Here is a 27,989-nt window from a genome sequence, read left to right as displayed (position 1 = left end):
AGGTTTAAGATTAATAATATTTAATAAACCAAGGATTCCATCAGATTAGGCATTCCAAATGGTTTATTCGGTGGAATGATTTTTATTTAACAAGAACGGTTTATATAAATTGATTGTTAGTACAAATTGGTATGCTGTTTAAGGAAAGTTATGGTTTTGGATTGATATGTTTAAGCTTTGATTATTAGTTATATCAACTATTACCTACCATGTTGGGGAGTCTCGATTGGTTGCGAATAAGTTATGGTCTACCCGTTTCTTGGCCCAATCATGTATGCTAAGGTTTATTTGTCGATTCCTATAATGTTGGATTTAAAAAAATGTGCATATGTTGATCTTCTGCCTTTCTCCAATACTGTTTTCACACTGAGTTTAGTGTAGTTGTTCACACAAGTTTGGTAGGCTAAATTATCAAGAACCAATACATTGTTTTTTTAAATAAATACTTTTATGCTACAAATGTTCATACACATTTTCTTAAACAATATTTATGCATCATCAATTTTTGGATCTAATTAGTACGGCTCGAATAGCCATATACATAATCCAGGATTTCTCTATTCAATCTGTTATGGAATGCTCAATCATAGTCCTGTCCATTGGCTTATAAGAAAAATGATATAATTTTCTTTTATATTAAAAACTAGTAATTTTAGTTGGCTATTTTTCGCCACAGAGAAATCGAAGGAGAGGGGAAAATGATCCCTTTCCAAGCCTTAAACACGGTGCACTTTTTAGGGAGAGCCTACATCACCACTAAAGTTATAGACAATGTTTCTTTTTTATAGATCAAAGGATACACTTTAAACGCAATTGCTGTATGGTTTTGCTGCAACATCGTCATTGCAGATCCAATAAAATGGTTAGAAAATAGATAGAAAAAAAGCAATAATTGTTGTTCACTAACAAGCACAATTATCCAAGTTTCTTGCAATAGTTGTTCGTACTAAATAATACTTTTTCAGGGACATGCTACGTACATTCGATTATTCAGGAAATAAAAATGAGAATTTATTAAGAACATTTGTATATGAAAACACAACTAAGAATTTTTAGAAAATATTTGCTTGAAAGAATTAAATAACTAATACCTTTAAGTACTCGTTAATAAAACCTGACACGTATACTAATCCTCTTAAAAAAATTCAAACGAAGAATTTACAAATATGATTCAATAAATAATTAAGACAGATGATTGAAGAATAACAAATATTAATTTCTTTTAGGTAGGGAACAAGACCTTAGCTAAGTCATTTCTTTTAAAGTAATATAGCTACTATAATAGAGGATACTTAATTAGAAAGCAGAACAAAATTGTACTTATCCCAAATAATAAACACTGTTCTTCTTCTCCTTGGAGAGGGCCACCAAACTCAGCACAAATCCATATTTTATCAGTAACATCATGGAACCCTAGGACCACAATTATACGATTTCCAAGCATTGATTCCATGTACTGATCTCCACTTTTAAAACGAGTCAAAAAAATAATGTTTATGATATTTGAATTTCATGTTTTTGAAACATAACCAAATTGAATACTTCAAAGCTATGATGGTTGACCCGTTTGGGTGCAAGTACAGCAAGGCATGTTGCAATCAAAATCAAACAAATTTCAATATCATTGTTAAGTTGACATCTCAACTGTTCATCATGGCCCCCTCCCACATATAATTAACTGAACTTAATCAACAAAAGTTTCATTCAACATGCAAACCCATGATCAAGATATTTGGTCAAGTCCACATGAAATACAAGTGTATGTGCTACATCTTTGGTCCAACTTATAACTCAAATAGCAATCAATAATAATAATAAAAAGAATATGTTGAAGGTGCCTTGAAATTTCTTAGAAACAATAAAGTGCTATTAATCAAACATAAAAAAATATTCTTTGACACTTATAAATTTTTTACATTCATTTGATACTATCATTTCTTATTTTTTATTCTTCTTTTAAAAAAATACAAAAACTTAATTTTTATGATCATTTTATCTTATAGTGTGTCTCAATTAAATGTAAAAGTGTGTCATGATACCACTACTCAAACATATATATCCAACTTTTTTTTAGCTCCTAATAGATGAGGATGTAAGAGGGTATGAATATTAATAAGTTCTAAGTATTCAACCAAAACATGACATTTTTTTTTGAAACAATTGACATGAAACCGACAATATCATGTGCAAATTCGATTATCTATTGGATTGAAAATCACTTTTGATACTCACATATCCATCTCCCTTCTGTCTCATGTAAAATTGTGATGGAGATGTTTGAGGCCATCCATTCAGAATAATATATAATAAGAAGATGCCTTAACCTCTCTTCCTCCAATTTCTTTTGTTCCTTTTCATTTGTCCCATTCACTCACAATTTGAATGTTTAATTTCCCATTTTTTAGATGCTTCCATCAACTTTGAATTACCCTTTTTCCATTAAAAAAAAGAAGCTAATAAACATATAACGAAACGCGTAGAAGATGGGGTACACACCAATATAATACACAAATCCTTTTGAGAATTGAGGGCATCATCACAATATGAAAGTTTATACTTTGAAAGTGATGCTTTTATGGAACATTTGGAAAGTTTGAATTTAGGGTAACATTATAGTTAGGTAATATATAAGAGAATCCCACCCAACTCTCAAACCATAGCATGTTGTACAAGTTATTCAATTTCATTATGAAACTTAGATTAAATATACTTTTTCATCACTCAACTTTGAACCTTTTTTTTTCTTCTCCAAACCCAAAATTGATATATCTCTGTAGTTTCTATAATTGAAAAAAAGTTTGTTTTTTTTTTAATTTTTACATCCAAACTATGTCAAAATATATATACCCTTTGGAAGAAAAACACACATGCCATGGACTTTTCAATGAAAAAAAATATATTTCTCATGTAAATAGTCTTGTCACAAGAACAATTTTTGAAATAAAGGTGGGAATTTTCCTAAAGAAAGAGGAAGTACAACAAGAATAAAGATGAGTGTGGAGGCCCAAAGATTGGCCAAGGAAAGTGACATTTATGGCTTCACTTTGAAGAAGCAATTCAGGTGCCATAAGCTTTAATCCGAAGCTATATAAATACACATAAATTTGATCATTCTTCCATGACTGTAAATTAGAAAAGTATCTATATATACTAAGCTTGATATTTTATGAAATATAAATTGGTTATAATCTTAAACTTAAAGTTAAGGCATGAACTATGTACAGTGGTTAGTGGTTGGATTTGGCCCTACCCACTTTGAGTATGTATGTATTTATTGATGGCATGTGTTAGTGGATAAAATTTCCTTTTAGGTACCGAAAAAAATGGCTTTTGTCCTCTGCCTTTAACCCACCTAATAACGACAGGGCTGTGCAAATGCTTTTTCATTCTTTTTTCTACATTTAATTCTTTGTTTATGGCTACACATGCATCTATTACAATCAATAATAACATTCATAATTCACAAACAATACCATCAAATATCATCAATCTTCCAAGAAGAATTAATCATGGAGATTCAATAATAACAACCAAATTTTTTACTTAAACCTAAGATGTTAAAATGGATTAAAATACATTATTTTTCTTTGGGTTAAATATGATTTTATTTCTTTAACTTTAAGTAAAATTTAGTCTTTTTTCAAAATTTTAGATAAGTTTAGTTTTTCATTTTCAAAACTATGTAAATTTAGTCTTTTTAATCAAATTTTATTAAGTTTATTTGATATTTCAAATACGTTTTTTAATTAACATTGAAACAAAAATGTGTCAAAATAAATCAAATACTATCATGAAACATGTTTAAAAAAATCAAATAAACCTAAAACAATTTAGTTAAAATTAAATCCACAAATTTTTAAAATTCGAGAACTAAATTTGATCAAAATTTTGAGAAGAGACTATTTTCAATTTTTATTGAAAATTAAGAAACTAAAAAATATTTAACTTTTTTTATTATAATTTTTTATCTGAGATATTATTTAAGTGATTTGAGCTAAATTCCATTTGAACTATAAGGGAATGTTAGTTTATAGAAGTATGTAATTTTCTAGATAACCTTTTCTGGAAAATGTATTGTTTTTAATAGCTTTTAAATTAGTATATTTAATTATAGGGTTTCTAAAATAAAAATTGGAGACTGTGCTTATGACTGGGAAATGGTACATGGTATTCATACAACAATTGAACATTGAACATCCAACTTAGCTACTTTTTTTCTTTTAATTTGTTTTTAGTAATTGAGACATCCTATCTTTCCAAATAATGAGGGTCTGAATGTGGTTAATTTCTTTATGAGACCCTGCATGGAAGCAAACCTATAGATGAACCTCATGGCCTAAACATAAAGGTAAGGCCAAATTAACCAAAATCTTGTACCATGAACATTAGCTAATTTAGCAATATATGCAGAAAGTTAGGAAGAAATTGCTGGTTTAAAGGGTCAACTGTAACAGTTGAAGCCTCATCCACTATTCTGTATTATCTTTGTCAGTCACTCTGCACATAGTAAGACACCAACATGTATCACCAACTCATTCATTCTTCTTATTCATATATCCTTTTCACATCAAATTTCTGCTTAAACATTGTTTTTCATGATGGAGCTTCTACATTGAAGTTTTTGTGAAATAGTTTCATTAATGATTGAGCAAATTAAAATGACTGAGAAGGTTAAGGTAATAACTTGCATGTTATGTCTTATACTGTTTTGTCTGTGATCTTTATCTACCCTAATGATCACCAAAATCAATCTTGGGTTTTGAACTTAGGTGGGTAATGGAATTTGGTAAGTGGTTTATAGTATGGTATTGTTGAAGGCTATGAATGGAGACATAGTGAGAGGAAGGTAGGTAGGTTAATTGTGGTAAGAAATAAGAATGGAGTTGTTGCCACCAATGATCTTTATTGGTGGTCTCCACCAGGCGGCGTCTTGCCTCTTTCATTTACAAATCCATCTCTCTTCATCTCATTTCTCAGTTTTTCTTTCTCTCTGTTCAATTCATGCTACATCAAATGCACCCTCTTCTTCCTTTTTTAACTTCAATAATGACAAAAATAAGTAGTGAAATCTATGGGAATATGGGTCCCAAAGTTTGGAAGCATTGGTCTTTGGTTCACTCTATATTTTTTATTGCACATGTACAAATAACAAAAATAAACAACTTATAAAAAAAATACATATAAACTCATTGCTTTGAGGTTTAGGTTAAAAGTGATGTTAATTTTTATATGGGTTGTGTTGAAATCATATATATATATATATATATTCATTCCAAAACCAAACTTTACAAAAATAAAAAATCAATCAATTGTTAGAAGTCTTAATTATATTGATCAAAGATATGACTAATTTAAAGTATATTTAAAGTATATATACATGGTGCAAATTTCACTTTATAAGTCAGTTTTATGGAGTTGAATTAGACTTAAAATTTATTTTTTAATGTTATATTAAAGTCAGGGTTAAAACCTATACTAACAAAATTTATGTTTATTAAGCCTATCATTTGATTCATTATCGAACTCTTATCATTTGACCACAATTAATATCTAATCTTACAGACTTTATATGTAAAAGTGACTCAACCAATTTCCTATTATTAAATTTACACCCATCATCTTTATCTCTAATTGACGTGAATGTTCAACACACTTTTCTTGTTTAAAAACATGTAGGTATCATATATGAATATAAACATTAATGATAATTAATAAATTAAGTTAGTTAGTAAACTTAAACATATTTTCATTTTGACACCTCTATTTACATTAGACTGTATCATCCATTTCTCTCTCTATATATATAACATTGGGTGGCATGCAAGATAAGTAGGTAGGTCAGTGATGAATATTTTTTAGGACGGCACACACTTTTGAGGGAATGTATGTGTGTGCATGCACTTTTGTTCTCATAATGGCACCATGCTTACCTTCTCAATTACTCTTTCTTCCACTCAGTTCCTGCACTTTCTCACTTGCTACTCATATATATATATATATATATATATATATATATATATATATATATATATATATATATATATATATATATATATATATATATATCACTATCACAAATACTGTGCTGTGTAAGAAGACCATTCTCTGAACATCTAGAGGATAATATACAATTTTTCGAAGTGGGAAGAGAATTATAATGTAGGAAATTTGTTTAGAAGTTGAATGTCCATATTAAATAAGATTAAGAAAATTGAGTGAAAAAAAAATTAAGACCCACAAAGATTAAGTTTTAAGATTTTATGTTAGAGTTGATGTAAGAATTTTTTTCTTATATTTTATATAAAAAATGATAAATTTCTTTTCTTTTTAGAAATTCTAAGAACGGTATTTCTATCTTACCATCTTTCTAAAATAAGTAAAAATGTAAAATTCATAAAAATTATGCTTCAAGAATTTATGTTGAATGTAATGTTATGATCTTTTATATAAAATCTTTTACATTAGAAGTAGTATATTTCTTTAAGACCATCTTACTAAAATCTCCTAAAAGTGGTATCAAGGAGTTTGTTAAACATTGACTTTCTAAATTACTCTTAATTTTAAGTATTCATACTATTCCTAATAAATATAACCAAAGATGTTTTTTTTAGAATAAAACCAAATAATTAAAATCATTATACTGAAATTAAGTACTTTTATGTATTTTTAAGCATAAAAAGAGTATTAAACCTTTTTGAATTGGGCTTTTTCGACTATGTTGATACCGAAGTTATTTATGATAATTCTACAATACTAAAACATGTCTATTTTAGTGTTTTGCTAGTTCAAGTACAAAGTTAATATAATGTTAATAATTGAGTTTTATATGAAACTTTGAATCTTCAAGATCTTATCATTGTTTTTTATATAAAATAAGATGGATTATTTGGGAGTATAAAACATTTAACCCTTTTATTAGATTGTAAAAGTAGACTTAATATCTAATTTTCAAATTTTTAATTTTTCATAGTTACTAAAAATATAAATTAATTGTTGTTGGTTCAATAATTTAATCTATGATATTTAATTAAAAAAGTTTATAGATCAAGTTATTGGAAATGCAAGTGTGAGTCCAAGTGTCATATTAGATAAAACTGAAAAAATAATAAAACATTATATAAAAGGGAAAGACCTATTAATCCATTGTCTTTTGGGGATAGAGAGTAATATTAATTCCTTATATGATTTGGTTAAATCCTCTCACCTTAGTTATTAAAATAAATAAAAAATTTGAAAATATTTAATGACAAAAAGAAAAAAAAAACTTATGCATATAAAATATTGGACAATAGTATGAATGAATAATGAAAAGTGAAAACCAATACGTTTTTGGTTAACATGAAAGATGAAATTGTTACATCCAATATTAATTATAAGCAGTTTATCACATGAAAAAAAAATCGTGAATTAAAAAACCCTTTGGGACAATAGCAAATAATAATTTCCCTAACTTTTATGCAGAATAGTTTAGTGTATTCTAATTACGATTAGTGAATAATTAAAAGCTATGCGAAAAGTAGACGTTAAAGAGAGTGAATAAGAAGATCTCTACATGTATTAAGCTGTCGTTTTCTCTTTGCCACTTCCATTTCTATATTTTAAGAACCTCCAAGCTTCTGATGAATTTCGTATCATATTTTTATTGAATCTGAATTTTTTAATGATTATGGGTTTGAATTAACTTCAATATGATGATGACAGATAACAAGTAGTCTGCATGGTATTTGTTGTTATTTTAATGTCGGTATTAAGAGATATTTGACTAGGATTAATAAAATAAATAGTAGATGATAAACTTCTACATAATCTTTAATCATAGTAATAATAAATTGACACTTTTGTATGTGTCAAGTGTCACTGACTCACCTAATGAATCTTTGCCTTTAAGTATTAGCAAAAGGCCGTGTAATTAGTTCATAAAGTATATATTTTTGTTTAAGTTTTGGATAAAATTAATTTTGAATCATTCAACGTAACTGAGATATGTATTCAAATTAATTTCAGTTTTCAATTTATATTTGAACTAGGCTAAAACAACTTTGAATATATACTCCTATGAACCTATTTCCAATTTGACACGAAATATGTATTTCGGCTGAATACATATAAATTTTTTTTAAAATATTTGTGATGATTTATTTTAAATTATATATAACAAATAAACTGTTGATGAATTTAATCAAATTATTAGACCGTTTAATAGAAGGGGACAAAAGATTGTTTATTACTATTAAGATTAGTATTGATTTTTTTTTTCCTTGAGAAGGTTTATTAAAAAAAGATTATGTAAGTTCAAGTAAGTATGGTCATCATTTTTAACTTAAAATTTTATGTAATAAATTTGTAGATTTTTTTATTATATAATATTTAATTTTCTTGTGTTTTATCTAATGTGTGATTTAAATTTATTTTTGAATTATTTTCAATAATAATTTTTTAATAGTGAGTTCGTATATTTTTTTCATAATAAATTTTGTTTATTATTATTATGGTTATGGTATTATGTGTTGTTATAATTGATCTCCAAAACGAACTATGAACTCTAAATCATTGATAGATTTTTTTATTTAAAAATCAATTAAAAAATATCAAAGTTTAATCCATATAGATATGATGCTATTTTCAAACTAAAATCTTAAAATAATAAATTTACAATTACTTTCTTATAAAATTTTTAACTTTTTCAAATTTTAATTAAATTTTCCTTTTAGATTATTCCAACGAGATTATCTAATACACATGTCTTGTAATGTGTTGTAATCGTTTTAACAGATTTATCTCTTATATTTTTAGTTTATGTTCTATCCATTGAGATCTTTATGAGCTTAGATATACTATTTTATGTTAGATTCTTTGTGTATAAAAATGTTTTATTTCAATTTTGTTCTTATGTTTTCTTTTTTCCTTTTTAATAGTTGAAAACTCCAAAATATTTATTACACGAGAGAAAGAAGCACTTGCCTATTTTGAATTATGTTTTTTACAAATAGATGTGATAATTTTGTTAGTGATAAAACAAAACAATTGATGACAACTTTGTTAATAATTAATGTAATTAACTTAGTTACTGGTTTCTATGTACAAACTTTAGTGGAAAGCATACATATGCATAATACAACCATTCATATTTTATAGTTTGCTGCGTAGTTTTTTATCCACATGAAAGCATTCGACTGAAAAACTAATGATTTTGGTTGGAAAACTTGTCCCAACATAAAATTAAATAAATACACACTTGGAAAGCCTCGATATATGCACTAAATGAAATTACATTTGTGAAACTTCTGTATAATAGGAAATAAACGCGATAAAAATTTACAAAAATAAATAATATTTTTGTTTCTTTAGTTTCATATGTTTTAAAAAGAAAGGTTTTTATATATGTAAACTTAATTAATTTTTAAATATTTTATAAATTTAAATATTTTTAATTGAGCTTATATTAAATATTTTATTTTATTAAATGTTTAAAATTATTTTTATTTTCTTTATAGGTAGTTTATGTTTTTTTATTTTATTTTTTTAAAGTTTCCATTAATTTATGTTTTTCTTTGGATCTCAAGTTTGTCAAGAAACATTTTTAGAGTGAATTATTGTATATTAGATGTATGGTTCATTTTAGAAGGTGAATGAATGAATGAACATTTAAATTGTATTTGCATCGATTCTTAAAGTGATGTGAGACTATTGAGTGTGATAGGAACATAAACTTCTTAATCAAGGTCTAAGAAAAATGACTCAATAGAGGATTTATTGGACTGAATGTTATGTTTTCCGTTCATGGTGGGTGTCAAATAATCTTACCAAGATCTTAAGCGTGAATTTATGAACAAATGATAAGATTATAGTAGTGGCTTAATAGTTATTGTTGATTAGAATGAAACTTAAAGAAAGAGATCCACGGTCATCAATAAGGAAATTTAAGATTTTTATAAATATAGTAAATATGAATAATTATAAAATGAATATTTCTTAAAGAATACTAATTATATTTATGAGATCTACATGGATCGTTGACCTATGTTTCTTGATTATGTTCTTTAGTATGTTTAGTAGACCGAGTAAAAACACTTATCAATTTCTTTTAACTTTTAGATCAATTCATTTTTATTAAAAAAAAAGTTAGTTACCAAGTTAAAATAAGATTAAAAAAGAAATGAAAATAATAATTACATCATTATGTTGAAAAAATCAAACAACAAAATAATTAAATAAAAATAAAGTTATTTTAATCACTCAATAAAATAAAGTTTTAGTATAATTATTTGTGGACTTAATTCTTTCTAATTTTACAAAACAATGAACTACCAGAAAAATAAAATAAAATCCACCCATTGTTACAAATTTGAAGGTCAAATTCATAAGAAAAAAAAAATGTAAGAACCTTTCCATATAAACAAACATATGTAATGCAAAAGTTAGGTAAAGAAGTATAACTTTAGCAAATTAACATCTTGGTCAAGAATTCTAGGAAGATACTCAAACAGAAGATATTCTAAAAGAAGAAACAAAAAGTCAAGAAGCAAGAAATGCTGAAAATTCATTCTTCAAAACCTTATCTCCTTTTCTGTTTCGATTGACATATAATAAATCGAATTTACTTATTAGTAATTAATGTTTTGAATTATTAACAAGTAATTTTAGTTGGAGGTGATACTATAATTTTTTTTATATAGTTTGTCTCATGTTTTGTTGGTACTAAATTTTTATTGGTGTATCTCCTTGAAAAAATATCTAACATAATAAACATGTATTTACTTATATAAAAATGTAAATAAGATTGAAACTTAGGACCAGCCTAATCATGACCCCAATGTTTTTTTACTATATCTTGATGCTTTCTCGAAAGGATTACACTTAAATTGCATATTTTATAACAATTGGATGCACCAAATTAATGATGTTTTTTTTATGCATCCCTATGTTATAGATTGAATAGAACATTCTAATGCAAAGTTAAATCATTGATTGCAGTTGAATTCACTATTTATTATTACACCTAACATCAATTTAGAATCCCGTGAAGAGGATTAACTTAACCACCCATTATTCTATGTATAATTTTTTTTCTTTTTCCTTTTTCACCAATCATTGAACTATTTTATTTCAGCCTCTCAATGGCCAAGTTTACAATAAAAATAATTAGGGACACTTTTTCCCAAAACAATAAAAAAAAGTGCAAGTTGTTCTCACAGCAGTATTTTGGCTTTTGATCGAACCCTGTTATGCAATAATTTGTTAGATTTAGGTATTTATCAGTTTTCGAACAGTAATTTCACATAAATGGTCTTCAAAGTTTGACATTTTGAAGCATTTTTTGGTTTGTGAAAGTGAATGATATGATGATTGATCTTGTTTGAAACAGTCGTGATATATTGTGGACTTTCTCTGTTCAACTTTTCTTGTTCGTCCTATCATCAGATCTCTTACGTAGTTCCGTACACATTTTTCTTTTCTTTTTCTTTCGTTTAAGTATAATGCTTTAGAGACTTTCTACTGTTATTGTTTCTTTATATGTAATATTATTTTTTATTCATAAGGTAAAGTTTATTTATTACAAAGAGAGCTTAAGTATGACTTATATCATACAATTAACAAAATTAGATTATAAAGTTAGAATTGTTCTTTCTATATTCTATAAATTGATTTTATTTTTCATTGATAGGATATTTTTAACAATTTTTCTTATATTCAATACATCATTAAATATTTTTAGATGATTTCATAGTAATTTTATAATAAGTAATATAATAAAATCAATCAATTTCGTTAAAACATGTTTTGATATTATATTAATAAATCACAAGTCTAAACCATTTTTATAAAATATATTGTAATGTTAGAATAGTCTTACTAATACTATAAATTGTTTTTATTTTTATTTAACATTAAATTTTGAATAAAATTAATTTTTGTATTCTACGAATATAAAAAAAATGCAACAATTTATATTTTGATGTAATATATCTAAACTTAATAATTTGATGTCATAATTTAATACCAGCTTAATCTTATTAATATACAATTTATTGAAAAATTAGTTCTTAATTATTAAGTTTAATAATAAAGCCGCGTTTCATAAGCATACATGAGTTTGAGTTTTCTTTTTCTTTTAGAAACTAATTTGAAACTCGTGTGCATAAGCCTTTTCTTTTTATTTAAAAGAAATATATTAAAATTAGATACTATTATTTTTATATTAATTTATTTTTTGTAAAGTAATGAAATGTAAATAATAATCATTAGAATTGGATACTAATGACAATATTGTTATGCAAATAAATAAATAGATTTTGAATTTGAAGATATATTATATTAAATTCAATATTTTGAATCAGTAAATCAATATTATGTTATAGAACTTTTTATTTGTTAGTACGATAATATATTTAGCTGGTTAGAAAATAATATACATAGTTAATGTTATAGGAATGATTTGAAGAGACTAAATTAATGTTCTTGTTCTTTTATGAAAATAATAGTGATTATTTTCATATTCAGTGATCAAAATGATTATCTAACCATAATTATTCATAGGAAACAATTTTTCTTTATTCTTCAAATGTTGCATAAATTAGTTGCAGAAGCTTACATTCATTGGATGAATGTTGTATGGATGGAGTTAACTTTAAATATTCAAAGTTATAATTATTTTTTATAGTTCAATTAATGGAATAAAACAATGTATGTGCACCTAACGTATTTTTATTAGAAAACATGGAATAATGCATATCCTAAAATACTGTTTAAGTTTCTTCAGACAAATGCTTTTGACAACTCACAAATCGTACACTTAACTCTCTCTGTATTTCGAACATACTATTTGGTAGACATAATTTAGCTATGATTCATTAAATACTTGAATTATTATTCAAAAATGGAAAATATTTTTTCTTTCGACAAACTAATAGTTACACATTAAATAATGATGTTTTAAGTGTTAAAATGTTTACACATTAAGGGGTTATACTAAAATTAACTTATCAAAATTAAATTTTGAATTATTGAATGTAAGTAATTGTATGTCTAAATGCATCTTAATGATAATTTTTACTTTTAAATACATTTTTGATATAATAATTTTTTTTTACATTCATTCGATATTATTTTTTTTATTTTTATTTTTAAAAATATAAAAAATTATTTTTTATGAATATTTTTTTTATAATGTATGTTAAATGTAAATGTATATTATTTTATTATTAGTTTAATTTTTATGTTAGAAGTATGAAAGTGTTAAAAGATGTATAATAAAAACAACATTTCTTTTACTAGTACCAAGTAAACATGTGACAATTTTGAAACACGAAAAAGTTGGACAAAACAAAGTGTATTACATGTTGGTTAATCTATACTAAGAGTAGCAAAAAAAAGTGATTAGTAAACTTTATACTTACAAAAACTTGTACAGTAACTAATAAATTAAAAGAATTGAAGAAATAGAAACAATGTAACCAAATTTAAACACATGCATATGAATAATAAAGAAAATTAAAAAATATTGACTCGTGAATCTTATCCAACAATTAATTAACATACTAAAAATATGGTCTTAAAAAAATGAAATAAATTATTGGAATTTAACTTCATTAAATTTTCTAACATAGAATCACCATATTCACTTATAACAAGATTATGTCATCGTCAACCTATAAATTTATTCAAAACATTAACAATCTCTTCTTTTCAACAAAAGAGTCTAAGTTCCTTGAGTTTCTTGAATTAGTGTAGCTAAAATACTTTGTATTTAGCAAAAAAGTTTGAGTTGTTACCAACCTTCTTTGCCATATATCTCTTGACATAGAAATGATTGATTTGTCTTCTCTAATTTTCTCTAATTTGTAACTCAATAATTTTCGGATTATGAATAATATCATACAATTAGTTCAATTTTTTAATTTGGTCATCACAAACATTAGATATTAAAAAATAATAACACTCTTAATTGAATAACAAAAAGACAAACTAATAAATTGGTATCCTCTTTGGTTGAGAAAAAAAAAATATCTAACACGATATATAAATCTCTCGTATATGGGATTAGATATGGTTGGTCTCATAACAAAAAGATAATGTAAACTCAGCAAATTCTATTAAGATAGGTTTTGATATTATATTAAAATGTAAATTTAAATATGGATCATTCTTAAAAATTTAGTTATAAAGTCGTATTTTTCCGTACTTACATAATATAAATTGAATTTAATTTTTATCGATGTCCAATTTTGTACATAAAAAAGAAAAATCTAAAGTCTTAGTTTTTAGTAGGAGCATATTAGAAATAAGGACTAACTAGTTATCAAATGATTGTAGTTAAAATACTCCAAAATGAATGTATAATCAACAATTATAATTTTTTTAATATTCTTCATTTAATATTTATTTTATTTTATTTTATTAATTTATATGTTCAAATTAGTAAGTAAACACTTAATGAGAAAAACATTTAAATAAGATAAAATTATAACGTGAACACACAAAAAAAAATATATTCTTATAAAGTATTTCTTGATTGAGTATAATTTCAATACTTTTTTTTATCAAATAAACATTCTTCCATAGTTATATTTTTTATACACATAAAATCGTTGAGAACACAGGCACACCCACCAGTTATTAATATAAAATAAAGACGATAACAATAAGTTGCTGATGTCAATTGGCATTAATTTAACATTTTTGAAAGAATATTTTGTGTAACTGCAATATTATCGTGGCATACTTATCACTCTTATTTTGTTAATCAACAATCTTTCCTAATTATATATATATATATATATATTGTACTGATAGGTCCTCCCGGCATAAAGAAGCGCCCGCCCAGTAGTCCGGACGTCCGCCAAATAGTCTAGGATCGTCCGTCCTTGGAAACCGGACGACCATCCAAGGACGTCCGCCCAGGAATCAGGACCGAACGAGCGGCCAACCATCTGAGAGGTGGACTTCCGCCCAAGGAGTAGGACGTTCGCCCAAGGACTGGGTCCGCCAGTGAGGAGCGTCCGCCCAGTGTGAAGCGTCCGCCCAATGTGGTAAGTCCGCCCAATACGGAACGTCCGCCCAAGGAGTGGACGTTCGCCCAAAGAAGTAGGACGTTCGCCCAAGGACTGGGTCCGCCAATGAGGAGCGTCCGCCCAGTGTGAAGCGTCCGCCCAATGTGGAGCGTCCGCCACTGGAACATCCGCCCAATATGGGACGACCGCCACCCAAGGAGTGGACGATCGCCCAAGAGCTGGACGTCCGCCCAAGAAGTAGCACGTCCGCCGCCCAAAGAGAGGACATCCGCCCAGAGCTGGACGTTCGCCCAAGGAATTGACGTCCGCCCAAGAGCTGGACGCCCACCTAGGGTAACATCTCTGACCGACCATCATTCCCAACCGACGCACTTCGCTGATTACACGGTTAAATGCTAATGACACATTAAGTCCTTAATAGAGATTAAGGTATTATTGGGCCGTTTAAAGGCCCCCAAAAGGTAAAAGCCCATTACGATCAGTATAAATAAAGGTCTCAGGTATGATTTCTGGACAGATTGCTTAGAACGCAACACATGCATGCATTATTCAACGCCTTGTCATATTACTGACTTGAGCGTCGGAGTGCCTTTAGCAGGTACCCGGCCCCTCCCCACTGGGAGGGTGAAGCAGCGCTAAGGAGAGGAAGGACGCCCGTCCAGTTTGGAGCTGAATGCTAAGGATCACCCGCCAGGAGGGGAGGACGTCCGCCCAGTTTGGGGCACAGAGTGATCGTTCATCTTGGTGCCGCCCGTCAGTGAAGCTTGCTTTGGTTCGTGACCACTCATCCGCCCGGCTCCAGCATTCACCATCAGTCGCCCGTCTTCTCATCCGCCCGGCAGTGCGTCTTCGTCGTTCGCCGGCTCGTCTTCGAGTGTCCGTTCGCCCGCCCTCAACATTCGACGTCCGCCCGTCTGCCTTCAACAGTAAGCTCGTGTGTTTTTGCAGGGTCCGCCCGGACACAGTCGAAACATTTGGCGCCCACCGTGGGGCCGTGTAACTTCGGTTACCCAAAGGTGACCACGAGAAATGAGCACGGACCACCCCATCACCAGTACTTCATAGCCGCATGACATATGTCCTCGGTCGTTCGACCTCCACATATTTAAGAACGTCCGGTCTCAGCATTGTCTCGGCCGTTCGGCCTCAGCCTATCTTCGGCCGTTCGGCCTCGTCATGATTTCGGCCATTCGGCCTCCACATATTTAAGAACGTCCGGCCTCAGCATAGTCTCGGCCGTTCGACCTCCTCATATTTAAGGACGCTCGGTCTCAGCATTGTCTCGACTGTTCGGCCTCAGCATAATCTCGGACGTTCGGCCTCAACCTATTCGCGGCCCTTCGGACACATATTTTCGATCTTACCAGGTACGAACACACCCTTTAAGCTAGAAATACGATCATGTTTCCCTTATACTGCAGGTGACCAACCAAGCCGGACTGAAGCGTTCGTCCAACCCGGACCTAACCGCTCGTCCGCCCGGATTCAAAGAGCGTTCGTCCAAATCTGGACTCAAGCGCTTGTCCGTCCAGCTTCAAAGAGCGCCCATCCACTTGGCTGAAGCGCTCGTCCATCACGCCTCATCAGGCGCTTGTCCATAAGGCCTTAACTCTCGGCCTCAACATATTATCGGCCCGCTCGGCCTCAGCGTATTGTTGACCGTTCAGACTCCGTATTTAAGGACGCTCGGTCTCAGCATTGTCTCGGCCGTTCGGCCTCAGCCTATCTTCGGCCGTTCGGCCTCGTCATGATTTCGGCCATTCGGCCTCCACATATTTAAGGACGTTCGGCCTCAGCAGTCTCGGCCGTTCGGCCTCCTCATATTTAAGGACGCTCGGTCTAAGAACTATTTCGGCCGTTCGGCATAGTCATATTTTCGGCCTCGGCCTATTTCGTCATTCGGCCTCCACCTGATTAAGAGCGTTCGGCCTCAGTACAGTCTCGGTCGTTCGGCCTCAACCTTTTCTCGGCCATTTGGCCATAGCATATTTTCGGCCTTACAAGGTACGGACACATCTTTCGTTAAACTTGAAATTCGCTATGTTCCCTTCATGGTGCAGGTAACCGGCAACGATGGCGACAAAGCGAAAGACCGTCCGCCCTACCAAAGTCCAAGCTGGTGAAAAAGTGTTCCAACGAGAACAACTCTCAGCTTGGTTGGGCGACGGAGCGAAAGACCGTCCGCCCTACTAAACTCCAAGCTGGTGAAAAAGAGTGTTCCAACGAGAACAACTCTCAGCTTGGTTGGACGACGGAGCGAAGGACCGTCCACCCCAGTAAGACCAAGCTGGTGCAAAAGAGTGTTCCAACGAGAACAACTCTCAGCTTGGCCGGGCAAGAAAGCAAAGAGCCGGTCATCCGTAACTTAGCCAAATCTGGCATTAAGCAAAGAGCCGGTCATTCGTAACTTAGCCAAATCTGGCATTCATCGATCAACCGGCCGTCTATAACTTAGCCAAATCTAGCATTCATCGATCAACCGGCCGTCTATAACTTAGCCAAATCTGGCATTCATCGATCAACCGGCCGTCTATAACTTAGCCAAATCTGGCATTCATCGATCAACCGGCCGTCCATAACTTAGCCAAATCTGGCATTCATCGATCAACCGACCGTCCATAACTTAGCCAAATCTGACATTCATCGATCAGCCGGCCATCCATAACTTAGCCGAATCTGGCATTCAGCAAAGAGCCGGCCATCCGTAACTTAGCCAAATCTGGCATTAAGCAAAGAGCCGGCCATTCGTAACTTAGCCAAATCTGGCATTCATCGATCAACCGGCCGTCTATAACTTAGCCAAATCTGGCATTCATCGATCAACCGGCCGTCCATAACTTAGCCAAATCTGGCATTCATCGATCAACCGGCCGTCCATAACTTAGCCAAATCTGGCATTCATCGATCAGCCGGCCATCCATAACTTAGCCGAATCTGGCATTCAGCAAAGAGCCGACCATCCGTAACTCAGCCGAATCTGGCATTTAACACTAAATCTGAAGTAGGAGGACGTCAATCAGCCATCCGGCCATTTGTCCTCCAAGGTACGCCAAGACAACCACCACATGGACCCAACAATTCGGGGACCATCTAAAAAATCCCTTCGCACAATCAAATTACGCTCGGGCTTGGGGGGCTTACTGATAAGTCCTCCCAGCATAGACCGAGCGAACGGTTAACAAGGCCACCCCCCAAAATGGCAATCAGGACCAAGGCCGCTCGAACGCCACAAGGCCGAGCGTTCACCCCTGTCTAGTACCAAAGCCGAGCGCCCACCCTGGATGACTCGCATAACACAAAAACCGGACGTCTATATAAAGTAGCACGTCCGCCCAAATATTGAACGAGCGCCCAATCACTGAAAAAGGCACGTCCAAGATGGAACGTCCGTCCAGAATGAGATGACCGCCCAAAAATGGAAAACAGGACGATCGTCCCCAAGATGGCATGTCCGTTCAAAATGACGAGCGGCCACCCATGTCAAGCAACCAAGACCGAACGCCCAAATAAACATTAGTCCGAGTTTGCATGGATCCAGCGGTTTTCCAAAATGACGCCCATCCAGGCACGGACAACCCCTTCGCACAAATAAAATTATGGTCGGGCTTCGGGGGCTTATGTACTGATAGGTCCTCCCGGCATAAAGAAGCGCCCGCCCAGTAGTCCGGACGTCCGCCAAATAGTCTAGGATCGTCCGTCCTTGGAAACCGGACGACCATCCAAGGACGTCCGCCCAGGAATCAGGACCGAACGAGCGGCCAACCATCTGAGAGGTGGACTTCCGCCCAAGGAGTAGGACGTTCGCCCAAGGACTGGGTCCGCCAGTGAGGAGCGTCCGCCCAGTGTGAAGCGTCCGCCCAATGTGGTAAGTCCGCCCAATACGGAACGTCCGCCCAAGGAGTGGACGTTCGCCCAAAGAAGTAGGACGTTCGCCCAAGGACTGGGTCCGCCAATGAGGAGCGTCCGCCCAGTGTGAAGCGTCCGCCCAATGTGGAGCGTCCGCCACTGGAACATCCGCCCAATATGGGACGACCGCCACCCAAGGAGTGGACGATCGCCCAAGAGCTGGACGTCCGCCCAAGAAGTAGCACGTCCGCCGCCCAAAGAGAGGACATCCGCCCAGAGCTGGACGTTCGCCCAAGGAATTGACGTCCGCCCAAGAGCTGGACGCCCACCTAGGGTAACATCTCTGACCGACCATCATTCCCAACCGACGCACTTCGCTGATTACACGGTTAAATGCTAATGACACATTAAGTCCTTAATAGAGATTAAGGTATTATTGGGCCGTTTAAAGGCCCCCAAAAGGTAAAAGCCCATTACGATCAGTATAAATAAAGGTCTCAGGTATGATTTCTGGACAGATTGCTTAGAACGCAACACATGCATGCATTATTCAACGCCTTGTCATATTACTGACTTGAGCGTCGGAGTGCCTTTAGCAGGTACCCGGCCCCTCCCCACTGGGAGGGTGAAGCAGCGCTAAGGAGAGGAAGGACGCCCGTCCAGTTTGGAGCTGAATGCTAAGGATCACCCGCCAGGAGGGGAGGACGTCCGCCCAGTTTGGGGCACAGAGTGATCGTTCATCTTGGTGCCGCCCGTCAGTGAAGCTTGCTTTGGTTCGTGACCACTCATCCGCCCGGCTCCAGCATTCACCATCAGTCGCCCGTCTTCTCATCCGCCCGGCAGTGCGTCTTCGTCGTTCGCCGGCTCGTCTTCGAGTGTCCGTTCGCCCGCCATCGGTCGTCCGCCCGCCCTCAACATTCGACGTCCGCCCGTCTGCCTTCAACAGTAAGCTCGTGTGTTTTTGCAGGGTCCGCCCGGACACAGTCGAAACATATATATATATATATATATATATATTCATGTATAAAAATCCTGAATTTAAAACTGTTTTATAAATAACGAAGCAAGCTCAGTCTGACTGAAATCAAGAAATTATTAGTATCTAGAAAAGATTTAAAATTAACAATAATTTGTAAAAGCTAACCTTGAAAAGAAAAAGTATAGAAGAAAAAAAAAGAATGCACGAAAGAAAAATTGTAGAAAAGGAAGAAAAAGAGAGAAAGGAAGTGAGTGAGCAATGAGAGAGAATGTTAAAAAAGAAGAGAAAGAGGGTGAGAAGTGAGAAAGAGTAATTGATTTGATGTAATTGTTGGGATGTTGTTAGCATGATGAAGGAAGGTGTAGGATGACTTTGCTATAAAGACGAAAGTTGTAGCTGAAATTTGAAAACTGAGGTTGAAGAAAAAGGTGTTGTTGTTATGATGATTATGAGAGTTTGGTTTAAGAAAAAGGGTGCTGCATGGTTATGATTAGCAGACATTTAAGCTACGAAAGAGGAAGAGAGAGAGAAAGAGAAAAAGGAGAAAAGATGAGTGTAGTGTGTAGAAACAAGTTGGGCTGAGTCGGTGTGTGGCTGCTTCCCTAGGGTAAGACAACTGACCCCATTCCACACCCATGCTAAGTCCCAACAAAATATGTTACTGTACAATTTTTATATCCTACTAATTTAATTATTCCTTTTTTCTAAATATTTATCTTTCAATGTCAAATATATAAAAATCTTTTAATCGAGAATGAATTATGTTGGAAGTTTCACGTTGACTTAAAATAAGATCAAATTATAATATATAAGTGAATGTAAACCTTATCTTACACATCAATTTTATGAAAAAAAACATGAATATCTTGATATACTTAGATCTATTGAAAACAAATACTAAAAGACATTGACGATAGTATTTTTCGACCTTTAACTTTCTTAGTCAATAAAATCTTTCTCTTAAAACTTGATACGATACAAAAATTGACATCATAATATACATTTTTCATGTTAATCATCATCGGAAATAATAATATTCGACATCAATTAACATATATTAACGTGGAATATATATTTAGGTTTCACTTATAAAGTGTTGTCGAAAATATGATCACTTTCAAAATAAAAATTAACTCAGCATGTTTTGTTTTTGTTTATCATGAAATTGACTAGATTTTATGCACACATGCATAGATATTGATATTGCATAACACGCGTGCTGCAACTTGCAATGCTGCACCATGTTGGTAATTTCTTTTTATTAACATTATGCTATTATCTAGGTGTACTCTGTGAGGTGATGGATTTATCATAAAATGAAAATAGCTTCTTTATAAACATTTATAAATTGTTACTCAATTATAGGTTTTGTGGTGCACAGTAACATTCATAACTTTTGAAGTGTACAACAATGATAATAATGTTTGGATTTGGATCCTGACGTCTTGAGTTGTGGACTCTAATTGGTTCATATTTTTTTTTGTTAACATATGAATGCAATAGAAATATGTTGAAAATCTTATTAAGTGGAAAATAAAATAAAATTTCTTTAAATTAATTGTATACGATTAAATTAACTTATACTTTATTACTTTAATATGATATTATATCACTTAACACCGGATTTTCATTCAGCATAAAAGTGGTGATCAAAGTTTGGTTCGATATTTTGATCCGTCAACTTTTTCACATATAAATTAATATATAAATAAACAAGAAAAAAATATTTTTAAAATTTAATATATTTTATATATTCAGTATCCAAAATTTTTGTACATCTGTTTTAACACTTTCAAAATGCTTTTTGAAGATATGCTATCAATAAAGAAGTATGTTTGGAAATCTTACATTTAATAATTAATCTATAATATGTAAGAGTGAGACAATAAAGAAAAAGAAAGTTATTGTTGATTAGACTTAATTGAGGAAACCATGAAAATGAAATCTATATGTTTGACTCAATTATTTTAGGAAATGTTAGAGATAATTACAAAGAAACTTTATATATATTTATGGTCATATCATATCATGTTGATACATATCAATGTTGGGTATCGTCACTGAGAAAGAAAACCCTCAAGTACTATCATGGAACCAAGTCATATGTTGAATTTTATTACTTAAAAAGAAAATCCAACGTCAAGATTATCACATAGTATAATGGAGATTGTTTGAATAATGCATGTGAGAAAGTTCTTTTATGATATTTTTTAGTTTTTGAAAATTCAGTTTACAATTTTTTAACGAAAAGGTTCTTTTTTAAAATTTGTCTAACTAATTTTATTGATCTTTTGTTCAATTTTTTAATCAAAAGTGATTGTATGAAAAGGAAAAAGTCCAATGACACTTATCTGACCATGCAAAGTAAGTGAAGATATTTATGGTTGTTTTTTCTTTTTTTGAAAAGATATTTATTTTTCATATTATCCATGGTGTTGATAGGTGACTGTTTATGACTCTGTTATAACCATAATAATTCAATATGTGTGAAAGGACAATCACTTAATTCCATGATTTATGGTGAAATATAATATTAATTGCAAGATTTCTTATTGATATTTTTTGTGTGCTTTTCTTCTACTAAATAATGTGTTGTTGAGAATATACTTATATAATTTTTACCTAATAAGAACTCGTGATTTAAAAAAAAAAATAAACTTTTTCTATCAACAATTTGAAGAATAAAATAAATAAACAAAACCAACAATTGAAAAGATACTGATTTGACAGTTTTTATTTTTCGCTTTGTTATTGGTATAAATTCAAAACATTGCTTAATGGAACAAGTTAAGGATTATTACCAAGTGGAATGTTGAGTTTAAGTAATAATAATAATAATTAGCTAACAGTTTTTTTCACAAATATTTATTATTGTATTTCTTTTTTGGAAAAGTTCAAAAGATAAGAATGCTAAGATTGCGTTTGCACGAAACATATTAAAATATCAAAATTTAAGAATGATTTGACTGTTTTATTTTTTTTAATATATTGTTAGGATAAAGTAATTCAACTTTTATTCTTTTAGAAAATAATAAAATTCAACCAATCTATTTCTAGCAATAAATTGGCACAGATAGAGGGTACTTTAACGTGGATATAAAGCAAATTTTCGAAATAAATATAAGAAATGCATGTTGAAGAATTATTAATATCATCATAAATAAGTATATAATATAATTAATTTTTGGAGTAAATATGTTTTTTCTAAATACTTTTAAAAATTGTGTTTGGTTCCTAAACCTACTCATTCATCGTTTTACTTAATGAAAATAATATAATTTTTTTAATAAATGATATTTTCGATGTTATATTATAATCACACTGAAACTTGGTATGTTATTTACATATTATTTGTTAGAGATTATAATTTATACTATTTCTAAAAATACTTTAGAGTTAAAACGTAATTTCAAAAAATATTTGAAAACGAAACACATAATTAATCTATAATTTTTATATCAACTATATTAATTTTGTAACAATTAAATTTTTTAGAAATTGTAGATATAATGATTAAAATTAAGGTAATAATTTGTGATGTAAACATGCAGCATGTAGTGTTATGGTTAGTTGAGGAGCTTTATCTGAGTGGTGCCAAAAGTTGTAATCACCACCTCCGCAAATTGTGGCCACCGCCGCTCAAGGCAGCTACCACTTTAATTCAGATTACTTAATTTACCTTCAAATATTGCTTACATTTCTTAAAATAAAATAAACCTTGCTAACAACTAACCTAATTATGGTTAATTAACTAATACTAAATGTACCATTTCCACCCAAATTCAACCCTTTACTTTTTCTTGACTTTTCAAATCTGAAAATATATCCAAACATTTTGTTTTTTTTCATAAAACAATAGTTAAAGTTTAGGTGGTTCTATTCTATCTCTGGCACCTCCTATATAGCAATGAGTGAAGGTGAGAGTGCAAAAGTTATCATCTTTCTCATACCCTTTTCACTGTTTTTGAAGAATCTGACGGTGGGGAATTCATCAGACAGTGTATTTGGTTGGGAATGAAAAATGGTTGGGAATTCATAGATAGATGGTGTTCATTTAAAATCTCAGCTTGGTTCATTCATGTGGTCCTCTACCACTCTATGACCACCCTGCCTACCCAGTACTGATGGAATTTTTGTTGGTTCTGCTGCTAACTACAGCACCTGAAACAGTGAAATTTGAAAGCTCTCTTTCTTTAAAAGCCTTCTTTCTTTCTCTGTACTCTAGAGACTAGAGTGGACTCAAGTTCTGGCCAGCTTCGTCTCAATACATTGTCTTCAGTTTTTCTTTTTTCTTTCTGTTTCTTTCTCTTCTGTTTCATCACCTTTCAAGGATCTGCAGTCATTCACCACAAATCTTGCTTCCTCTCCGTGATGAAAAACTTTCAGAATTTGGTTTCCATACACAAACCTCAGTTTCAGAAAAGCTCCTTTCTTTTGTTTTTCCTCTGAAGAACTGGTGCTTGTTTATGTCTATGTACTAGTTGGTAAATTCCCCCACCCACCTAGAAGTTTTTACTTCTGGGTCTTATTCTTCTCATTTTTTTTTCTAAGCAGAAGGGTCCTTTCTTTTGCCTTGTTTCTTTGAATCTGCGTGTTGTTGTGAAGAGTGATTATTAGTAGTGCTGCCTGCAACATGTCAGCGATGGATCTTTTTCAAAAACCATCTTCTCTCAAGTCAAACAGATTTGAAACAGCCATGTGGGCTGCAAAGCTTGTGCTCATGTCCATGGGGGTTGTCTCCACTCTTGTTTTGTTTAAAGTGGCAGTAGTCCCATACACATTCCACCTTCTTCTCTCCACTCTTCCTCAGTTTTGGGTCTCAGTTAGAAGCCGGCTAACACTCCCATTCCTTTACATCATTGTCAACTTCATCATCGTCATCATTGCAGCTTCCTCCAACTTCCACCCCAAAAGCAATAGCCACCCCAAACCCTTCTCTGATTCTTCTGCATCCTCTGATCCCAAGCACGCAACCACCATTTCAGACACTGCCAGCCACCCAACCGAGCCAGAGAGCCAAACAAATGAACCCAAGGAAGAAGAAAAGGAGGTTGAAGAAGAACAAGAGCTAGAGCAAAAGCAAGAGCAAGAGCAAAAGGTGCTTGAAGAGAATGATTTTTCCTATGACAGAATCGTGCTCCACCCTTTGCTAGAAAATTGCACCAATGATTATCTATTGCCGGATTCCGGTGGTGATGACACGCTGGAAGCCACGTGGAAGGCTATCATGGAGGGGCAGGGGGAAACGATGAGGCCACAGCTGAAGAAGAGCGACACATGGGGCGCAAGGATTGCCAAGGCAGAGCCATTTCGTCGCAATGGAGAGGGTGATGATGATGACGACCCTGTGGCTTGGGCTCAGAAGGAGCTCAAAAAGTCAGACACTTTCAACGATAGAGCTTCCTTGAGAAGGGAAAAATCCATGAGTCTAGAGGAACTGAATCGCAGGGCAGAAGCTTTCATTAAGAAATTCAACCATCAAATGAAGTTGCAGAGGCTGGAATCTATCCAGCGTTTCAAGGAAATGGTAAATCGCCGTGTCTGATGTGGCTAGCTATTCTCTTTCTTTTTCACCAGTCACAGTGAAAATTTAGCCAAGTGATGAGAATCTATGGAACTTTGTTGACCATTTTGAAGGTACTTATCACATATGCTTATTTAAGTTCTCACTGCATTCGGCAGCACATTACTAATTCCATGTGTTATGCAGAATTTCACTGTCGGATATGTGTGTAATCATATGTATATGTAACATATTTGTTGTTATTAAGCCCTTCAGTAATTTTTCGCCAAACCACTTATGCTTGTAGAACGGTTAGTCTTGTCATATGCTAGATGACAACTGTTCACATATTAGTGTTTGGATTAGCAATAGTAGTTAAATACAGCACTTTCGTATGGAATCTTTTTATACCTAAATTAAACATAAATGTCTGTTGAACTTTTTATCCTTTTTCCTACGAGGTATGACCTCAGGAAGGACTATGTAGAGCTTCTTATATACTCAAATATATGTATTTTTGTGACTGAAAAAGTGACACTGCCATTCTATGGTGCATATATCTATGCATCTAATTATATTCTTGAAGCATTAGGCATTCAACACATGGCGAAACATAAGTAGTGGTTGGAGAAATTAAATGAATCTAGCTTTGATTAGACTGTTCCACCTACCAAACACTTGATTGAAGAGTAGGAAAATTATAATCCACATTATTAGTACGTAATATATATAAAAAAATCCCACATACAAGTTCGAATTGTCGGTTTCCGTATGTTGACTCTTTCTTCTCCATTGGCAGGACTTGCTGTGTACATATTTTTGCTGCTGAGACTGTGAAGAAGCCAAGACAAGTATCAGACATGGTGTACTTTTTCCCTTGTCAAGTTTCTTGTGACATGGTGGGCATAAGTTGGTTTCTCCCAATCTGTTGTGCTCTTTCTTTGCTCCAGATCTTTGCTCTACATGTTCTACTAAACTATTCAGAAGTTTAGTTTTTCTCATATCATCTAATGTTTGTATTGATTATGTAGTTTGGACCTAGGTAGCACTATGAGGCGATTGTTTAATATCGAATGTACAATTTCTGCTATTTTATGCAGACTTAATAATTTACCAATTAATCCAGCTTCAAAATGCTTGGTGAGCGAAAAAGTACTATGTTGGTCTGAGTGGAGTTGGATCAAAGTGGGTTTGAGTTTGGCAGATGAATAAACATGGTTTTAAAAAATAAAAAGGCTACGTCGTAGATTCTATTTGCTGAATGGTTGTCCCTTTTTACTTTTATAATTACAAGAGAACCGACACAGAAGGAATGGGGAACAAACTTGGATACATACCATTTGAACCAAATCATATACACCTAACATTAACAAGTGACAACCGTACTCATCATGCAAGGAGTTGATATATAGCAGCTCGTGTACATAGGTAGACCAGACCCTTTGGCGTATTATAGGGCAAGAAAGGAACTGAGCCTTTTATTTTATTAATTTTTCTTTTGGGTACATGGATTGAAGTACATGAAAGAAGATAAATTGAATGTAGTGTGAGGAGTGAGTTGTCCTTTCAACTGTGCATGGTTGCATGTGACCATCAATGGAGATAAGTTGGCTTAAGCAGATTGGTTATGCTGTCAAAGTCTACAAAAGCACAATTAGTTTTGGATGAAATTATGGGATTATGGCAGTAAACTTGGTGAACGGAAGCACATGGTGAGTATCTGTCAGCATGGAATAGATCATTATAGATCTAGTGGGACTTGCTGTTTCTTTAAGCCTTCATTTTAATTATGACACCCTTAGGTCGGAAAGCACGTTGCCCCCTTACATGCCAGTGAAAATTGAAGCAGAAAGAGCCCCATGTCTATTGTTGTGTCATGAAGTATAAGTGCAGAACTTCATAAAGAAGTAGGACCTTTGTACAATTGAAAATGTAAGTGGATCCAAGTTGTGAGAGTCTTTTATTTGTGAGAAACCAAACCAAACCACAGACACGGACCCCCATCTTCTGCCTGCAAAATACCTTTAGCTTCATTTGGGAAAGTTCAGTTTTTTATTATAATACTGCCTTCTCCTTCTATTTTGACGCTTTCTACTTTTGTCAATGAATTCTGCTGCCATCAAAGTGGTCAAGTATAATTCAACAGGTAGGGTTATTTTCTTCTTGTAGAAATTTGAATTATCAGTGACTGGCACTACTGACGGGTGTGACAATGCATAACCGCTGCTTATGGTAATAATTATGTGTAAATATTGATTACGAAGAGGGTATAAACTACAGGACCTAAGAATAAGACCCACTGTTCGCCATTATCAAAGACTGGTCCTTTTCTCATTAGCCACTAATGGAAACCACCAAGAAAATCCTTGTACACGTTGTCATGGCACAAGGAAGCTGTGGACCCAGAGAAGAATCTGGACAAACATATTCACAAGAAGAAATAAATATATATCTTACTTAAAATGAATCTATGAATAAACTAATTTTAGTTTACAAAAGAAATGGCCGTAGATTAAGAATGTATTGAAAGCTGCTAATTTGCATTTAGCTTGAAGAAGCAGCACTCAAAAATGGCCCTGATGTAGACTTGTAACTTCTAGCGGCTACTATTATTCCTTCTGTAGGTCCACGAGGACACCATCCATGTATT

The 27,989-nt window shown here is 32.7% G+C and overlaps 1 protein-coding gene across 1 annotated transcript; it reads left to right on the top strand.

Moving 5' to 3' along the window:
• The first annotated feature begins 23,739 nt into the window (after window positions 1-23,739).
• LOC108345049 (uncharacterized) lies at window positions 23,740-26,572 on the top strand. Its single transcript, XM_052867727.1, has 2 exons — window positions 23,740-25,473; window positions 26,139-26,572. Exon 1 carries the CDS (start codon window positions 24,470-24,472, stop codon window positions 25,379-25,381), a length of 912 nt encoding a protein of 303 aa, XP_052723687.1. The 5' UTR covers window positions 23,740-24,469; the 3' UTR covers window positions 25,382-25,473; window positions 26,139-26,572.
• The last annotated feature ends 1,417 nt before the right edge of the window (window positions 26,573-27,989 follow it).

This window comes from Vigna angularis, chromosome 8 (assembly GCF_016808095.1).
Source record: "Vigna angularis cultivar LongXiaoDou No.4 chromosome 8, ASM1680809v1, whole genome shotgun sequence".
NCBI lineage: Eukaryota > Viridiplantae > Streptophyta > Magnoliopsida > Fabales > Fabaceae > Vigna > Vigna angularis.
The sequence above is the reverse complement of the archived record's forward strand: the minus strand, read 5'-3'. Positions and strand labels throughout refer to the sequence as shown.